General features: G+C 40.4%; 1 protein-coding gene across 3 annotated transcripts in view; it reads right to left on the bottom strand.

Annotated features, from left to right (window-relative positions):
• The window catches only part of TLE4 (TLE family member 4, transcriptional corepressor), a 141552-nt gene that overhangs the window by 18396 nt on the left and 107836 nt on the right, over positions 1-15320 (bottom strand). For all 3 annotated transcript variants that reach the window (XM_019648301.1, XM_019648302.1, XM_019648303.1), the window contains 4 exons: positions 3068-3187; positions 2042-2095; positions 1385-1537; positions 20-152 (listed from right to left, as the gene is read on the bottom strand). In XM_019648301.1, coding sequence (XP_019503846.1) covers positions 20-152; positions 1385-1537; positions 2042-2095; positions 3068-3187 — 460 coding nt within the window. The remainder of the gene's footprint in view (positions 1-19; positions 153-1384; positions 1538-2041; positions 2096-3067; positions 3188-15320) is intronic.

Genomic DNA, 15320 nt, shown 5'->3' with positions numbered 1-15320 from the left:
AAAAACTATTTTTACTAACCCAAGGGGTCGACGCCTGGCGGTTTTCCAGGTACAGGCCTCAGTCCAGGAGTGGAATTACTACCAGGGGTGGGTGCATCGGTTCGTGGAGTAGGGGTATTGGACTTTGAAACAGGAGTAGTAGATTTTTCATTCTGACAAAAGATATAATAAAATACACTGGCAATTATAACACAGTTTTAACAATGATGTTGAAAAATAATGGTGTTTAATAACAATGATGTTTCCCATTTAAAAAGGTAAAGGAAAAAATGGAAAAGGTTCTTTAGCTTAGGCCTTTATTTTTATTAATTAAAAAGAGCTAAAAGAAAAAAAAGGAGTTCCCTGAGACCACAAAACCAGTGTTCAGGAGGACATACACTGAAGATGAATTTAGGGTACAGTAGACCATTGCCAGGAAACTGGTTATAGTCAGATGGAAGCTAAAATATCATGCATCCTGACTATGACCGCCACTTGCTGGTGGCTTTGTTAAATAAGACTGAGTGGTGGCTTGAGTTGGGCTCCTTGTGGATTGCTGAAGTCACAAAGAACTTCCTGGTTAACAGGTCCTATTATAAAAGATCCAAGCCTGAATTGTCCTACAGATCAGCACAGAGCAGTTTCCATTACATTACAAGGACAAAAAACCAGGAAAACAATCTAACCCTCTGTCAGACATATGTCCCTAATTTGCGGACAAACTGACGAATTTTCTTTTCTTAGCTGTGATTCCAAAGGTTATTTAAAAACCGGATTTGTCTTGGTTTGTTGTTGTTGTTAATGTTATGCTTTGGTGTAAGGAAATGTCCGGTGAGGAAAACGGAAGACACACGACACAAAAATGCAATTAACTACAAAGCAACAGAAGAGGGGGTTATAGGGAGATTATCCTGACTTGCAAATAGTTACATTCTGCATTTGTGATTTGAGTGTGAGTCAAGGTAGATTTTTGTAAATGACAGATTCCTTTTTAGATAGGAAGGGTGAATCATTGCAGTCATGTATAGCTTGGTAATTCAAACAAAACTAGCAACTAAATCACATCCATGCCAAAAACTAAATTTACCATAAACCACAGGTGACAAAACCATCTCTGTAACCCAAGTGTGCATTTCTTCATCTTCACTAAGACACATTTCACTCAATTTCCCCATATTCCTCCCAAGACTTGCAAAAAGACTCCCAAAATAGGCATCCATCACTAACAAGTCAGTAAACCCATCTGTTCCAAAAATACTTGTCAATTAAACCCGAATACCAAACAGATACATACACTTGGAAATAAAAGTCCTATAGAAAAATGTAAAAATACAAAATGAAAAAAATGTCAAATCCAACCATCTTGAAACAGGCAACGCTAAAAAGACGGAGAAGAACTGCTTACAAGGCTAAGTTCTTTGGACTTGGAGGAAGGAGTGCTGCTGGAGGATGCAATTGAGGCTGGGCTGATCGGGGCATCTTTCTTGAGCAGGCGTGTCTTGTCCAGGCCATTCTCTCTCGGGGAATGTGCTGGGCTCCCTCGAGGGGAAGATGGATCCTACAAAAGGAGTATCTCGGGTATTAGTGCAGCATAGCACATTCACAATGCTGGAGTACTTGGGTGTGGACGTTTCTAGCAGAAAGTAGTTAATAGCTTAGAAATGCAAAATGTTCTGGAATAGATAAGACTCCCCGAATTGCTGAAGAAAATATTCGGTATTGAGGTCAAAGAAAATACTACAAATTTACAGTATTTATTTAAAATTAAAACAATTAAAACTACCAATATGCAAGTCAGATGTCAATGAGATCTGTAGGCTAACCACAGATGTCTGCTGTACATTTATGGTTGGTAGCAAAACACACTTGCACATCACAGGAAAGAATAGCAACTGTAACAAAAGGATCATTTACATGTAAAATCGGTAATACATAAATTTCTCAGGTAAATACAGCGCGGGTCATTTTAGAATTAAGAAAACATTGTGGATGCTAATTGTTAGGACACTAGTAATTGTTAGAGCTGGGTAAGATCAGGAAGTTAAATGAGCCATAAACATACCTCATTGGAAACGTCAACCACCAAGTTGTCATCACTCTTCTCACCATCGCTGTCCTGCATTGACAATTGAGAAGTATTATCTCCTCCCCCAGAGGAAAAAAGAAAAGAGCCAGGTTTACCCTAGATAAGTCCAGACTAATTCCTCACATCTTATAAAAATGAATTGCATCAAACAGTACTAAACACTCTACAATGTACTCTGTTTTTCAATCCTCATGATGAAATCCCGAGGTAGGTAATAGGATGATTCCATTTTACAGTTTAAAAGATTGAAGCTTATGGCTTCCTTGATTCTCTAGAGTACCAGCTGCAAAGTGACACGCCCACACTAAATCCACCTACACATGGGTGTGACTTGTTCTGTTAGCATTTTTTTAAAAACTGGGTAAATAGCCACCATTTTAAAATTGGGAGGTTTCACATGAAAATTCTAATTTTCAGCCCCACCCCCACCTTTTTTTTTTTAGGTCTGCAGTCTTGTGGGCACTACCTCAGAAAGCAGGGTGGGGACTGTATGCCTTCATATCAGTCCTATCTAGCTCACTCCCTTCACTATGTGACCGGAAGGACCAGTCACTAAAGAAAAATGAGTCAACCCGTGCCACGGATATCCTGGATGTCATATTCCACAAAACTTGCTAAATTCCTCAGCACAGGAGTTCATCTGGGCATTTTAACAGGCTTTCTGTGATTTTACATTTTTCCTTAACATTTCTAGCTGACCACAAGAAACTCAGCCACCTTGAAATACACGGTGGGAAACAAATGCATCTAGAAATAATAATACAGAACACCCAAATCTTCTGTTAGTTGCCAGATAAAGCACTCTGTTCTTGCTCACATATGTGCTGCACACTCACAGGACTTTGGCTAGCCAATTAACATGGCTATAACTGCAATAAAATTTCTTCCCCTAGGATGTTATCTTCTATTCTAGTTTTGGTTGGTAATAGTGAAAGGTAAAATGGCTCCTGATAAAAAGCAAGGTAAACCGGCCTTTCCCAAAGCAAAGGTGAATGAACCTACGTAACGAGCTGCAATTTCCTTTTCTTCTGTTTTCTGCTTTTTACTATCAGAGGAGTAGTCTGTGGAGTTCCTGTGCTTCTCAGCACCTCGGAAACTGGCTGACGGGGACACCGAAGAACTCTGAAATTAGAAAGGGAAGCAAGGTTGAGAAATGATCAGCCCTTTAACAGTGTGATTCTTTAATCATGTGAGACTTGATCTACTTTGTGTTCATTAGTACACACTTGCAAAGCTGTTAAGAGGAGACAGGAGAAAGGGGAAAGAAAGAAGAAAACAGAGGTGTAGATAGAAAAACAAGGAGAAAAAGAAAAAAGGAAAGAACAAGACGGATGGAACAGAAGGCACAGAGGGATAAAAAGGGAGTTAGGGAATAGTTAGTGTAAACCTAATACAGAATAGGTTTGGTCTAAAGGAGATGTTTATATTATACTATTGAAGCACATTTAGAGAGTTGAGAAAGGAAGCAGATACAAGAGAAAAAAGGAAGGAAGAAAACACAGGCTATTTTTTTTTTCAAGTTTGCTGGTTAATGGGAAGCTAGTATTTCAAGCCTCTACAGAGAAACTAAATAATTTAGAATCCAGCCTGGGAGATAATTAGTAATTCCTCAATGAAAAAAGAGGAGAGGTACTCTTTGAGGATTGCCTTGCACCTTAAGGGCCTGGGGAATGCAGAGTGGAAGGTAAGAACACACACACACACACACACACACACACACACACACACACACACGAAAAAAAAAACACCCCACAAAAACTCACAGCTGCAAAAATGTACTTTTTCCTTTCTGACGTCTAGAGTTCTCATGAACTTGCTCCTTCTTATCCCTGGAAAACCCAGGAACCCCATTAGGACCAGGGAATGGAGAAACGTGGTCTCTCCCTCTGGGATCATGGTAAGGGTGACCTGTATGGGCTCAGGCTATGTCTGTCATCTCTGCTCTCCCAAAGAGCTCTTGACACAGAAAACAAACACTGGTGACAAGATCTGAAGCATAAAGAATGAGTCTGCCTGCTCTTAAGACCACGTGGTACTGGGCACATTTAGATGGTATGAGAGCTTAAAACCATGGATGTAAAAGTGATGAACTAACCTTCAGAACTGGCTAGTGACTCAGTTCCAGAAAGACGGAACAGAAGCTCTACATAAAGGTGAGGAGGGTGGAAGAGGGGGAGCAGTGCCGAGTGCAGAGCTGACCTGCTGAGGGTGGACTGAAAAAGCCTGAGGAGCCAAGTCCCTAAGTAAGGCACCAGGGCAGGACTCCAAGTGCTAAATTAACCCAACCTGTGCTAGGAAAGGGCTGATCTTGGAGGGCAGAGGAAAGAATACTTGGAGATAAGAAAAAAAGTTCCAGGAACAACAAGAATCACTACCAGAATATTTCTGCCTGACATTCAAATAAATTTGGAAAACTGTTCAGCAAAGCTCTTCCTCATTTATAATTTTATTTATCTTATCTAAAATTAACATCTTGTAATTTTTTTCTTTATCTTAGTCTGTTAGTAATAATTAACTTGTGTAAAGATACACAAAATTTCCAAGGGCCTTTTAATTAACTACAGGAGGCAGCATGATAGCCAAAACTTTTGGCTGTATATTCCATTTTACTTCCATTGACCCAAAATGCCACATACTCTTTTGTGGCTAAACTTTCAAAGCTTGTTGTTAGAGGAAAATACATAAACTTTTTCCATGTCTGGGTTGGCATGGCTACCAAGAGTTCACCCCCTAGTGGTCGGCTGTAGTGATGGCAACTCCACCACCAGCTCTAAAGGCAGGGGTAGAGGGTGGGACTTCGGAGGAGAAAGATGAGAATGACCAGTGAGTAGGTTCCCACTGATAAGGGCTGGATCCTTCTAAACCCTTCCTTCACTTACCAGTCCTTCTCAAGGTTTTACATGAATACTCTACATGTATGTACCAAACCCTGTAACTACCCCTACTTAAACATTCACCCTTAAGCTTAGTGGAAGAAAAGATGGCAGGCATTTATTTAGTAAAGCTGAAGACTGAAGCAAAACATTAGAAGTCAAACAATTTAAAAAAGTGGACTAATTCTGGACTTTCATCTATCTCCACTGAGCTCCATTCCTCATTCCCAGGCCCTAAGACTTGGTTCAATGTTTCTGCTTTGCTTTCACACCACGACCCAATGCAATCAGGTTTTTATGACCATTACTGCATTGAAATCATGCACACAAACATCATCTGTGAGCTATTATCTACCATATTTAATACCAGAACCCCATATCTAGTTTCTCCCCTCTCCAGTCTATCCTCCACATTTCTCGGATTCCTATTTCCTCAACAGAGATTCAACAAACTGAATCTCTAAAAAGTGACAAATGGTTTCCCACCAACCACAGAAAAAAAAAAAAAAAAAAGCCCAAATTTCCAAGTATGGCTACTTTGTCAAGTCCTCCACTCCATGCCCCAAACCAGGGGCCTGGCCTCATCTCAGCATCAGCACTATGAGCTTGTTGTTCTCCAGTGCTCTGTGCATGTTCATCACATCTGTAGCCTTTTTTTCCTGAGTATCTTCCTTTTGAAATCTCCTCATTCTTAAGAACCAGCTCTAATATCACCTTTCAAAGCTCCTGCAGACTCTGTCAGGCAGAATTAATCACTCATTCCTCTTTGTTCCCTTAACATTTTGTTCACCCAATGAGTAAAGCACTCATAGCCAATTTATGGCTATTTGTTTGCAAGGCTACTTCCCACTCCAGGTTGTGGGTCCTCGGGGCCCCTGGCACAGTGAGCAGCACAGAACTGCCCAGAAATGTTTGTGAACATAATGACTTAATCTCAATCCAAAATTTGCATGATACCTTCCCTTTCAGAGGGCCTCTAGGCTGAACAGTTCCACGGGAACCAGCCAGTAAAGTAAGACCTGAGTAGTGGCACCCCTTGGAACTGGCAATATGGAAGCTTTGTCCCTTTTTCATTTTTACTCTTTTACCTACTCCTAGATGCCTTCATCCTTCTAATGTAATATTTTATAAAAAGAAAAAAAATGGATGTGCAAATGTATGCTTAACAGCTCTCTCAACCTTTTGCTTCTGATGCATGCTACTGAAAGTTATTTCCACTGTGTCCAAAACTAAACACTGATTTTTAAACAATGATGAAATACTTTTTGAAAAATTAATAAATGGTAATGCTTATTTATTAGCACACATATACAAAGAGCTTTACTTTTTAAAAACTGGCTGTTTCAGGCTCTGTGGGCAATATTTGATTTGTGAATTTTACTGTAGAACAGTTACAAGTTGGAGTTTCCTGGTAGAATGATAAAGTAGTTAATTATCACTGGCACTTAAAGGTTAAGCTGAACAACGGGCACTGGGGCAATAAGCAGTATTTTAATAACATAATTGCTCCGCAATCCAATTGGACTTGGCACAGACTCTCATCATGAATGTCACTAGTCCACCATTTTGCCACCGGAAGAACCACTTAGATTTTTGCAGCTCATGTGAACAGGAGGAGTTACATAAATACTAATAAAGACAAAGTCACGCTTTTATAAAAAAGCTTAGTTTTATTTCTTTATTGTTATTTTAAAAGCTTAGCTAGGTTAGATACTTCCCTAGCTTTCTGCCTAAGAAACTTCTTGGAGTTGCATGATGACTGTATAAATTTACAAGTTTAGAAAGATTAAACATAAATCTTTTCTCATTACAGTTTGATCATGTAAATTATACAGCAAATTTGTAATAAACAGAGTTACAATCAGAAGTAGTGGCCGAGCCAGAGAGGACAAAATACCTTAATGTGAATGTTTAGTAAAAAGCTCTAAAAAATAAAAGTAATAACCTAGAATTAACTTTTTAAAAAAGCTCTGTATTTTTAAAAAGTAAACACGTATATTAGGGTATTAAAAAAAAAAAACAAGGTAGATGGTTAATGAAAGAAAAAGAGGAGCGGAACAAACAAGGAGAAACCAAGGAAAAATAAAATTTGTAAGTCTTATTATATGGAAAATCCTAATTGCTTTGGTAGTAAAAAGTAAGTTTTAAAGACAGTTATTCCTAACATTACAAATCATGTTATCTCAAAATGAGGAAAATTTTAGATCCTACTTTGAAATCCATTCTAAACTTTACTAAGCTATTTAAGCAGGTCAGCTGGAAAACTGACACCTTTAGCAATCTAAAGGGCTGGCTCGTCTCTTTAGCTTCACTCCTCTGCCACCTCAAGATCAAAGATAACCACGTAAGATCAAGAGTTCTATAAAGTATTACCCACCCTCCCCCCCAAAAAAGAGGGGTAGTACTGTTATAATCAGCTACTTTTAATAACAGGTAGACGACTTTACTAGCAGTCAAGAGCATCATCTCTCTAGAATTAGGCTGCCTGAGTTTGGAATCTTGAGTCTTCCATTTAATCGGTGTGTAGCCTTGGGGGTGTTGCTCAGTGTCAGTTAGCCGGGTAGTCAGCAACACCTTCCCTCAACTGGGCTGCTTTGAGGACTAAGTGAAAGAAGCTACATAAGGTACAGACCCAGGCAGATAACTGAGCCCTCTGCAACAGCAACTCAGCGCTACGACTACTGCACTCTATTTACTACAGAGCTAGTGTGGATCTTCTATTTTAAGCCTCACATAAGGAATATTCTAGGCACTTGGGTAGCACTATCCCTCAGCATAGACATACAGATGGTCCATAATGATAGGGTTTCAATAGGCTGCTATTAACCAAAACACATTTCCTTTCAGCAATCTCAACAGGTTTTGGTTCAATATACTGCAGGCAGGACTATAAATACCACCTCCACATTGAACTTCCTAATTTGATTTCAAATGCATATCAAGTTAATTCTGCTTTCCATTGGCATAGGTGCAGTGCTCAGATGTCCCTGCCCACTAACAAGATTCCAACTGGAAAAAATATACTAAAGGTCAAGTGGACAACCATGATCAAGAACTTTGAAGACTCATTCGTTACCATTTGTTTGCTCGTCAGCTATGGCCTTCGAACAACCCATCTACTTGCACCACAGGGTAAATTCCTTTTCAAACAGATAAGGGGCATCATGATAGGGCAGAGGGAACCATGAAAATCTGGCTGGGGTGACTCAAGTCCTGGCTTGTCCCCGCTTTACACTGATGCCCAGGCCTCTCTTTACTCTCAAAACCAGCCCAGATTAAAAAAAAAAAAATTATACTGCTACTCTACCTGTAGTTCATTCAGCACAGGAATTAGTTCAGTTCAGGAGCAATTCAGGGGGAGTTTGTTTATGGCGGTGGGGTGAGGGAGATGGAGATGGCAGGCTCAAGAGCCCTGTAGACCCTTTATTGATGCTATAACCTCAACCATCATTTCCTCTGCAAAAGACCAATACCTAGAACAGAAACGAATACGGGTGACTTTCTTGAATTCAGAAAGGCCAAGGTGCTGCTGGAGATGAGCAGGGACTCGGCCCACTCCTCCTCCTGAGCAGAAGGGCCTTCAGGAGAAGCCCAACAATCCTGAGTCATCCTGAGTCAACTATGGTCCTAGTCCTCAAAGCATTTCAGTTATGAAAAACTTTCAATAAGTTCTGAAATAAAAGTAATATCCTGAATAAACCTATGTACCCGGAACTAACAAGTACCATATCCCAGTGAATTTCTAATTGACATTTTACTGTACAGTATTACACACAATGTAATACATTACAATTTATATATTACTGTTTATGGAGCTCTTTTTTAACTGATGAAACAACTTAAAATGTATTATCTCATTTAAAAGGGAATAACCAGGACAGATGGAGAAAACAATCCTCAACCAGGAAAAATTAAATATAAGAACTTTAAAATAAAAATCATTTGGTCAAAATGCACAGGTCTTATACACTGACTCATAACATGCAAATTTATGTAAATCAGCTTAAAGTTTATTGCACGCTAGTGGTGAAATACCTAAATATGGTAGTTTTCTGAGTCAGTCACTGATGTCAGTCTATTGCTCGTTACGGCAAAACTTTTTTTTTTAAAGATTTTTATAGGGGAATTGGTGGGATGGGAACAGCGCTGGGGAATTTGGGGAAGGGAACAGACAAGCCGCTGTCATTTTTTTGTTGTTGTTCTTCAATCTAGCCGTGGAGGACGCCGCCCCACTGGCCCAAGTTGGCACCATCATTGTGCTCTTCCCTGGCAAGGCAGATCAGTCGCCGGCTTCTGGACGGCCGCTCACTGCGGCCGCTGGCAGTTCACGCTGGCTGCTGGCTACATACGGTAGCTCATGGCAACCCACTGCCGCAGGGGCTGCAGCCCACGCTGTAACCGGCGACTCATGGCAGCCCAGCTCCAGGTCGAGCTGCTGCTCAGCATCTTAGCTGCGGAGGGCAGTGTAACTGGCCCTCGTATGTGGGATCCGAACCGGGGCCCTCTGGCATCCCAAGCCAGCTCCCAACCATCGCGCCATTTGGCCGGCCCGAAAACTTTTTTAAAGTAACCTGCTTGATTAAGGAAGCCATTATAAACACAATCTGTATATAACCCTCACAGAACTTGCTTTTTTAAAATTAACATAAATCAATTCACCTTCAAAAATGACTAGGACTTTCTGAAGACCTGACCTTCTTAAAATAAGATTTAATATAATCTCCATATAAAGTAATGAGTCTGTTCTTAAATGCTTCACCTTTATAACATGCTATGAAACAGGGTCTTTAAATTGTTCTATTATTGTCTTTGTCTTTCGGCTTCTCTCCTGGTAAGAGAAACTTAAGATAAAAAAGGAACTGACAGAGGAATCATTAAGAACTGACAGAGCAATGACCAGCGTGACAACGGTCATGCTGTGGCTACTGGAGTCAGACAGCCCTGGGTTCAAGGCCAGGCTGTACCACTTGCTGCATGACCATGGACAAGTTCATGACCATCCCTCAGCTTCCACTTCCCCAGTGGGGAAAACAAGGCTAACAGGAGTGCTTCCTCAGGAGGCTGCTGTGAGGAGGACAGGGGAGTGCGTGCTGCAAAGCACAGGACCTGGCACTATGAAGAGCTATTGCTCTTCGGCTAATGTGGAAAAACCACCACACACTCTCAGTCCACTTATGGCTGCACTCAGTAAGTATTTACTGAATACCCACTAAGTACAGAAATACAAAGATGAATGAAATATACACCTTGCCCTCCAGTAAGGGTCCATCATCCGTATTACTTAGGATATAAAAGTCCTACCTATTTTTTTCCTTCGTGCAGTAGAATATACAACACTTCAATATTCACTCATTCATATGTTTTATTTCCACGGCCTCAGCATTATGTATTACTTGGTCAGGATAAAATGCCGTAATAATTTATAAGGTATCAATAAAATTGATTTTAAATTAGAACATTATCTTAATGTCCTCTTGGGGTTTCTTGACTGTTATTTCCTCTTCCTGGAATAAAGCTGTTGGCTCCACCCCAGAAATTTCATTAAATACAGTTACTTTAGCTGGTGAGCTGAGCAGCTGGAACATGATACTTTGACACCAAAGATATAGGTTTAATTCTTGTGTAGGCACTTTAGCTTCCTCTCTCCACAGCCACTGATTGCATGTGGTCCAAACTGTGGGTCCCATAAAGAAGGAACTGGGGGAATGAGAGGGGGGACACCCCCTGACCACTGATGGAGAGGAGAGCCCAAGCACAAGCTAAATTAATTCAGTAATATCACCCCTGATTATTAGAGATGGCAGAGTATTAAGAGTCTCCTAGAAACTGTAAAAAAATTTCCAAGTGCATACAAATATTACACAGAAATTGCTTACATCTTTTAAACTGTCTAATCACCCAAAGCCACTGCATGCTCTTTAATCCAATAGGCCGCCTCAAAGTTTGCAAGACCTAATATTCCTAAGTGCATTTGTCCTCTACCAAGAAGCCTTTTCCCTCCTTCACACAGATTCTATAAATCTGGAGTGCAGACACTATGTAAATTATATAGTCACATGCACCCTCCATCTTCTTCTGGGATTACTTTTTTCAGTATAGCACCTATAAAATAAATCCTAAATCATTCATTCACCTATCGCCTTATAATTATAATCAATGTTACTAAGTCTCACTGCTAAAAATAAATCAGTACATGAATTTAATTGCTCTAAAAACAAAGGAGGGGAGGCTGGCAAAAAATTTCCTTCCTGAATTTTCTGGGAAGATGTATTGGCTTTAGACTTGTTCTTGTACTGCGCTCTGTTCTTGAATCAAAATATCAACATACTTCTAACAGCTGCTTTGAAAGAAGCTGAAGTAGGGTAGCTGCTCAGAGAAAGTAAGTGACTCAGCGTTAAGACTTGGCAAGCTGTACCTTAATGGACCAGAATTCTCATTTGGTAACTATTAAAATTTATTGGAAAAGAAACACTTTTCATGTTGCTATTTTTTCCAGTAAATTGTTTTAATCAATTTGAAAGGCCAAACATTTTTTCTTTCTTTCAAAGAGTGTTAATTCCAGAGCCTTGTATATATTATGTATTATGTATGCAAATATACTCTATACAATATTGAATGGTAATTCAGCAGGGACACAGAATGAAACGACAGTATACTGATTTAAAGGTAGGCTGCCTAACAGTTTTAAGGTTGCGAATCCTTAAAAATTCAAATCTTCTTCATGCCACCTCAAAAGGGTAAAATAGTTTTCAGGGATCACTTAGCCTATTTGGTCTTAAGGTCCTTTATTAAAATATTAAGGTGAGTTGTAATCTAGAACAGAACTAAACTGACAGAAATATAATGTGAGGTACATATATATTTAAACTTTTTCTAGTAGCCAGGGCTTTAAAAATTAAAAATAAACAGGTAAAATTATTTTTTAATCGTATATTTAACCCAATGTATCCAAAAACACAATGTCAACATGTAATCAATATAAAATTATTAATGAGCTGTAATACATTTTTTTCAGTACTAGGTCTTTAGATCTGGCGTGTACTTTACACTTACAGCACACCTCAATTTGGACTGGTCATATTTTTGATGCTCAATAGCCATATGACACTTGTGGTTACCATATTAGGTGACAAAGGTCTAAAAGTTCTTGAATTCATACCAGGAATCGACATCCAGTAAGAGAAGCATGTAGCACTTTATAGGAAGGACAGGCCTGATCTGGTTGCTGCCTACCTTCTCCAATCTCAGCTGAAAGTCTCTTTCCCAGAGTGCTGGACACTCCACTGTCTTTCACCCCAGTGCAGGCTTCCGCCAAGAGCTCTTTTCCCCAGACTCCCAGTGGCTAGCATCTTTTCACCTTTTATGTCTCAGCTTAAATGCCCCCTTCTCAGAAAGGTCTTGTTGATGATGCTATCCAAGATTCCTCCTGAAAATCTCTAGAGTAGTCCCTTTTTCACTTCCTAGTATTTGTATCACAGCCACTACTTTGATTATTTGCTTGTCTCTTCTACTGGATTAGACGTTCCAGGAAGGCAAGGACCATGCCTGGTTTCATCACACAAAAATCCAACACTTGGTTTGGTGCCTCAGTTAATGGCAGCTAAACAAATGAATGAGTTCAAAACTTGATCTGCTCAGGCACCAATGCTATGCATACGTCTTCCTTGTTCCCATATATTGTCATCATGTTGAAATGAGAGACCGCATTCCTAAAGGACATGCACTATTGTACCTTATTTCTTTGTATTCTTAGCACTCAATATAATGACTGTCACAGAAGAATAGCTATGTATGTATGTAGGAGGGAGAAATATAGGTGCATGTATGAAGGCAGAACGAGGGGGGAGGCAGCCTTCAAAGTGGTAATTTTTGGAAAAGACATAGTGGCAAAACAATTTTCTGAAAAGGTAATTGTTGAAGACATTAAGAAGCAGCGATGCAAAAAATAAAACTGAAACAAAGGTCAGAATGGTTCCAGAGACACGAGGGTCAAAGGTGGGTGCCTTTTACCTGTTTACTCTCCCACCAATCAAGGGCACAGCCTCCCTGCTCTCCGCACCCTCACTCCCCCCTTCATCGCCCAGATCAGCATCGGGCGTTTGACCCCTGGGTGGGCATGCAAGGAGTATTTGTTGTATCGAGGCTACCAATTCTTCTGTACTCTAAATCTTCAGAATAAGGGAGACATTTTTCAACCAGTTACCCCTCTTCCTCATCTTTCATCATGTAGTCATCAGCTATTTGTGACTGGGGAGAAACAAATCTTATCCAAGTCTGACCACTGAAAAGGCAGGATTTAAATGAATCCTGCCTGTCCCACCAGTGTGAGGAATGCAGCATCAGCAGTTTTTCTGTGGCTGATCACTTAGAGAACAGGGATCCCTGGGGATCTCCTGGAAATGTTTATCCCTCAGGGAAGTATGTGGTAAAAAGGAAAAAAATCCTTAGTCCTTACATTTTTTTTTTCTGGATGGTAAGTCACCACCAAACAGGTGATGAAAGAAAAAGCCAAATACTTTTTTTTTTAGAGCTTTACATTCACTGATTTTTAAATCAAACGACTAAAGCTTTATGTAAATTTTTAGTATGTAAAGCAACATAAAGCATTAATGTTAGTTTTACAAAGTGACTTCAGTATACTGAGGAATGAAAACAAATGAGACAGATACTTAGAGACATAATTTCAAATCGTTCCAAAGAAATGATTTCAAGCAGCTTTCACTTGACAACTATATCGAAAGATGCAGGGGTTTGACAAAACACATAAAACATTGGAAGAACAGGTTGATTCACCATCAAGCGTGTGCCAAGATTACTCTGGTCTAACCAGGAAACAGCATTCCACTAGCCAGGGCTAAGATGCTGAAAAGGGAGTCAGGTCACGAAATCTCCCTGCTCCCCTCAAATGATCAGAGGTCAGAGAGCTAAATGATAAGGAAACTACTGAAAAGGTATCAGAGCTTTGTCTACCTGCCATCCCAAGTAACTGTGAGTGCTGGTCTGTAGCTCCTGCTTCTCTGACTTTTCCCTCCTCTGTCCTCCCCAACCCTCACCCTGGCCCCCCGCCTGGCTAGCAATACCTCTTGTCAATACTTCTTCCTGCCGGTGGCACTATGGGCTAAAGAGGTTGTTGACCCTTATTCTAACATGTCCTTTTAGGTTAATTACTTTTGTATACTCGGTGTACCCAGTGACATTTAATCATTATAGTGCTACTCGGGTAAACAGAACTGAATGGAGCCAACTGCAATTTGGCATCAAGCTAAATGGTGCGGTAATAGCAGCATGCTGAAAATGGACTGGAAGAAAATACTCTCACTCACCACACTGAGAAACGAGGTGAATACCATTTGATCAATCACTATTTTATTAAAAAGGAAGAACACTAGCTCAGTGGTAGTACGCTTTTGCTATCTAATACAAAATATGGCTGGAAGGACATCCTGCACTTTGCAACGAAAGGGCAGTCTCTTTAGTGTTCAGTGAATGAATGAATGAGATAAAAATAACTCCAAGTGTAGGTATGACTTTAGTGATCTGTCTCTCTCTCTGCATGTTCACACACACACAAGAGCACATATAGCAGACAGCTCTCTGCTAACACAGCCAACAGTATATTATCTTGCTAGTTCTGGTTTGTAAGCATCCGAGGCACAGACATCTAGATGCAGAAGATCCCACAACTTAGCATGTACAAGAAAGCTTCCAGGAGCACAGGATTAATACAATGTCATGTCACAGACCTTTGAGCCACTGACAAAGTTTGTTAAAACAGACCCCCAGGGCCTTTTTCCCAATGGGAATGGCGTGGGTCAGAAAGGCCATCAGAAGCCTTGACAGAGCCAGCCAGACCATTGTAGACAGACTATGCTTCTGTAGAAATACTTTCAACGCTATTGTTGGTAAGTGGGAAGTCTGGTGGTGTGACGCCAGTGGAATCCTGCAAGTGTAGCTGAATGGCTACCGTACTGAAATGTGCTAGACATTGGAGACACAAAGTAAACAGGGCACCCGTTTCACAGTGCCGTGGAGTCTAAAGGAAAGGGATGGAATGAACTAATTACGGCTCTAGAGTGCATACTCTGGCTTCAACTCTCAGCCCCAGTACTTATTAACTGTGTATTGGCAAGTTAACCCCTCGAGACCTCAATTTTCATACCTGTAAAATGAAGATAAGGATATCTGTCCTACAGGATTGCCATAAAGACTAAATGAGATAACTACGTGCAGTGGCAGGCTGCCTTCAACGCTTATTTCTGGAATCTGCCCTAGAAGGCAAAGGGCAAGCCTCTACCAGCAACCCAACCCAATCCGGGCAGCAGGACGCCCTGTGAGCGAGCTGCTGCCAGTGTCTCCTCTTCATCTTCCTTTGAAAGAGGTCA

This window comes from Hipposideros armiger, unplaced genomic scaffold, assembly GCF_001890085.2.
Source record: "Hipposideros armiger isolate ML-2016 unplaced genomic scaffold, ASM189008v1 scaffold_124, whole genome shotgun sequence".
Classification (NCBI taxonomy): Eukaryota; Metazoa; Chordata; class Mammalia; order Chiroptera; family Hipposideridae; genus Hipposideros; species Hipposideros armiger.
The sequence above is the reverse complement of the archived record's forward strand: the minus strand, read 5'-3'. Positions and strand labels throughout refer to the sequence as shown.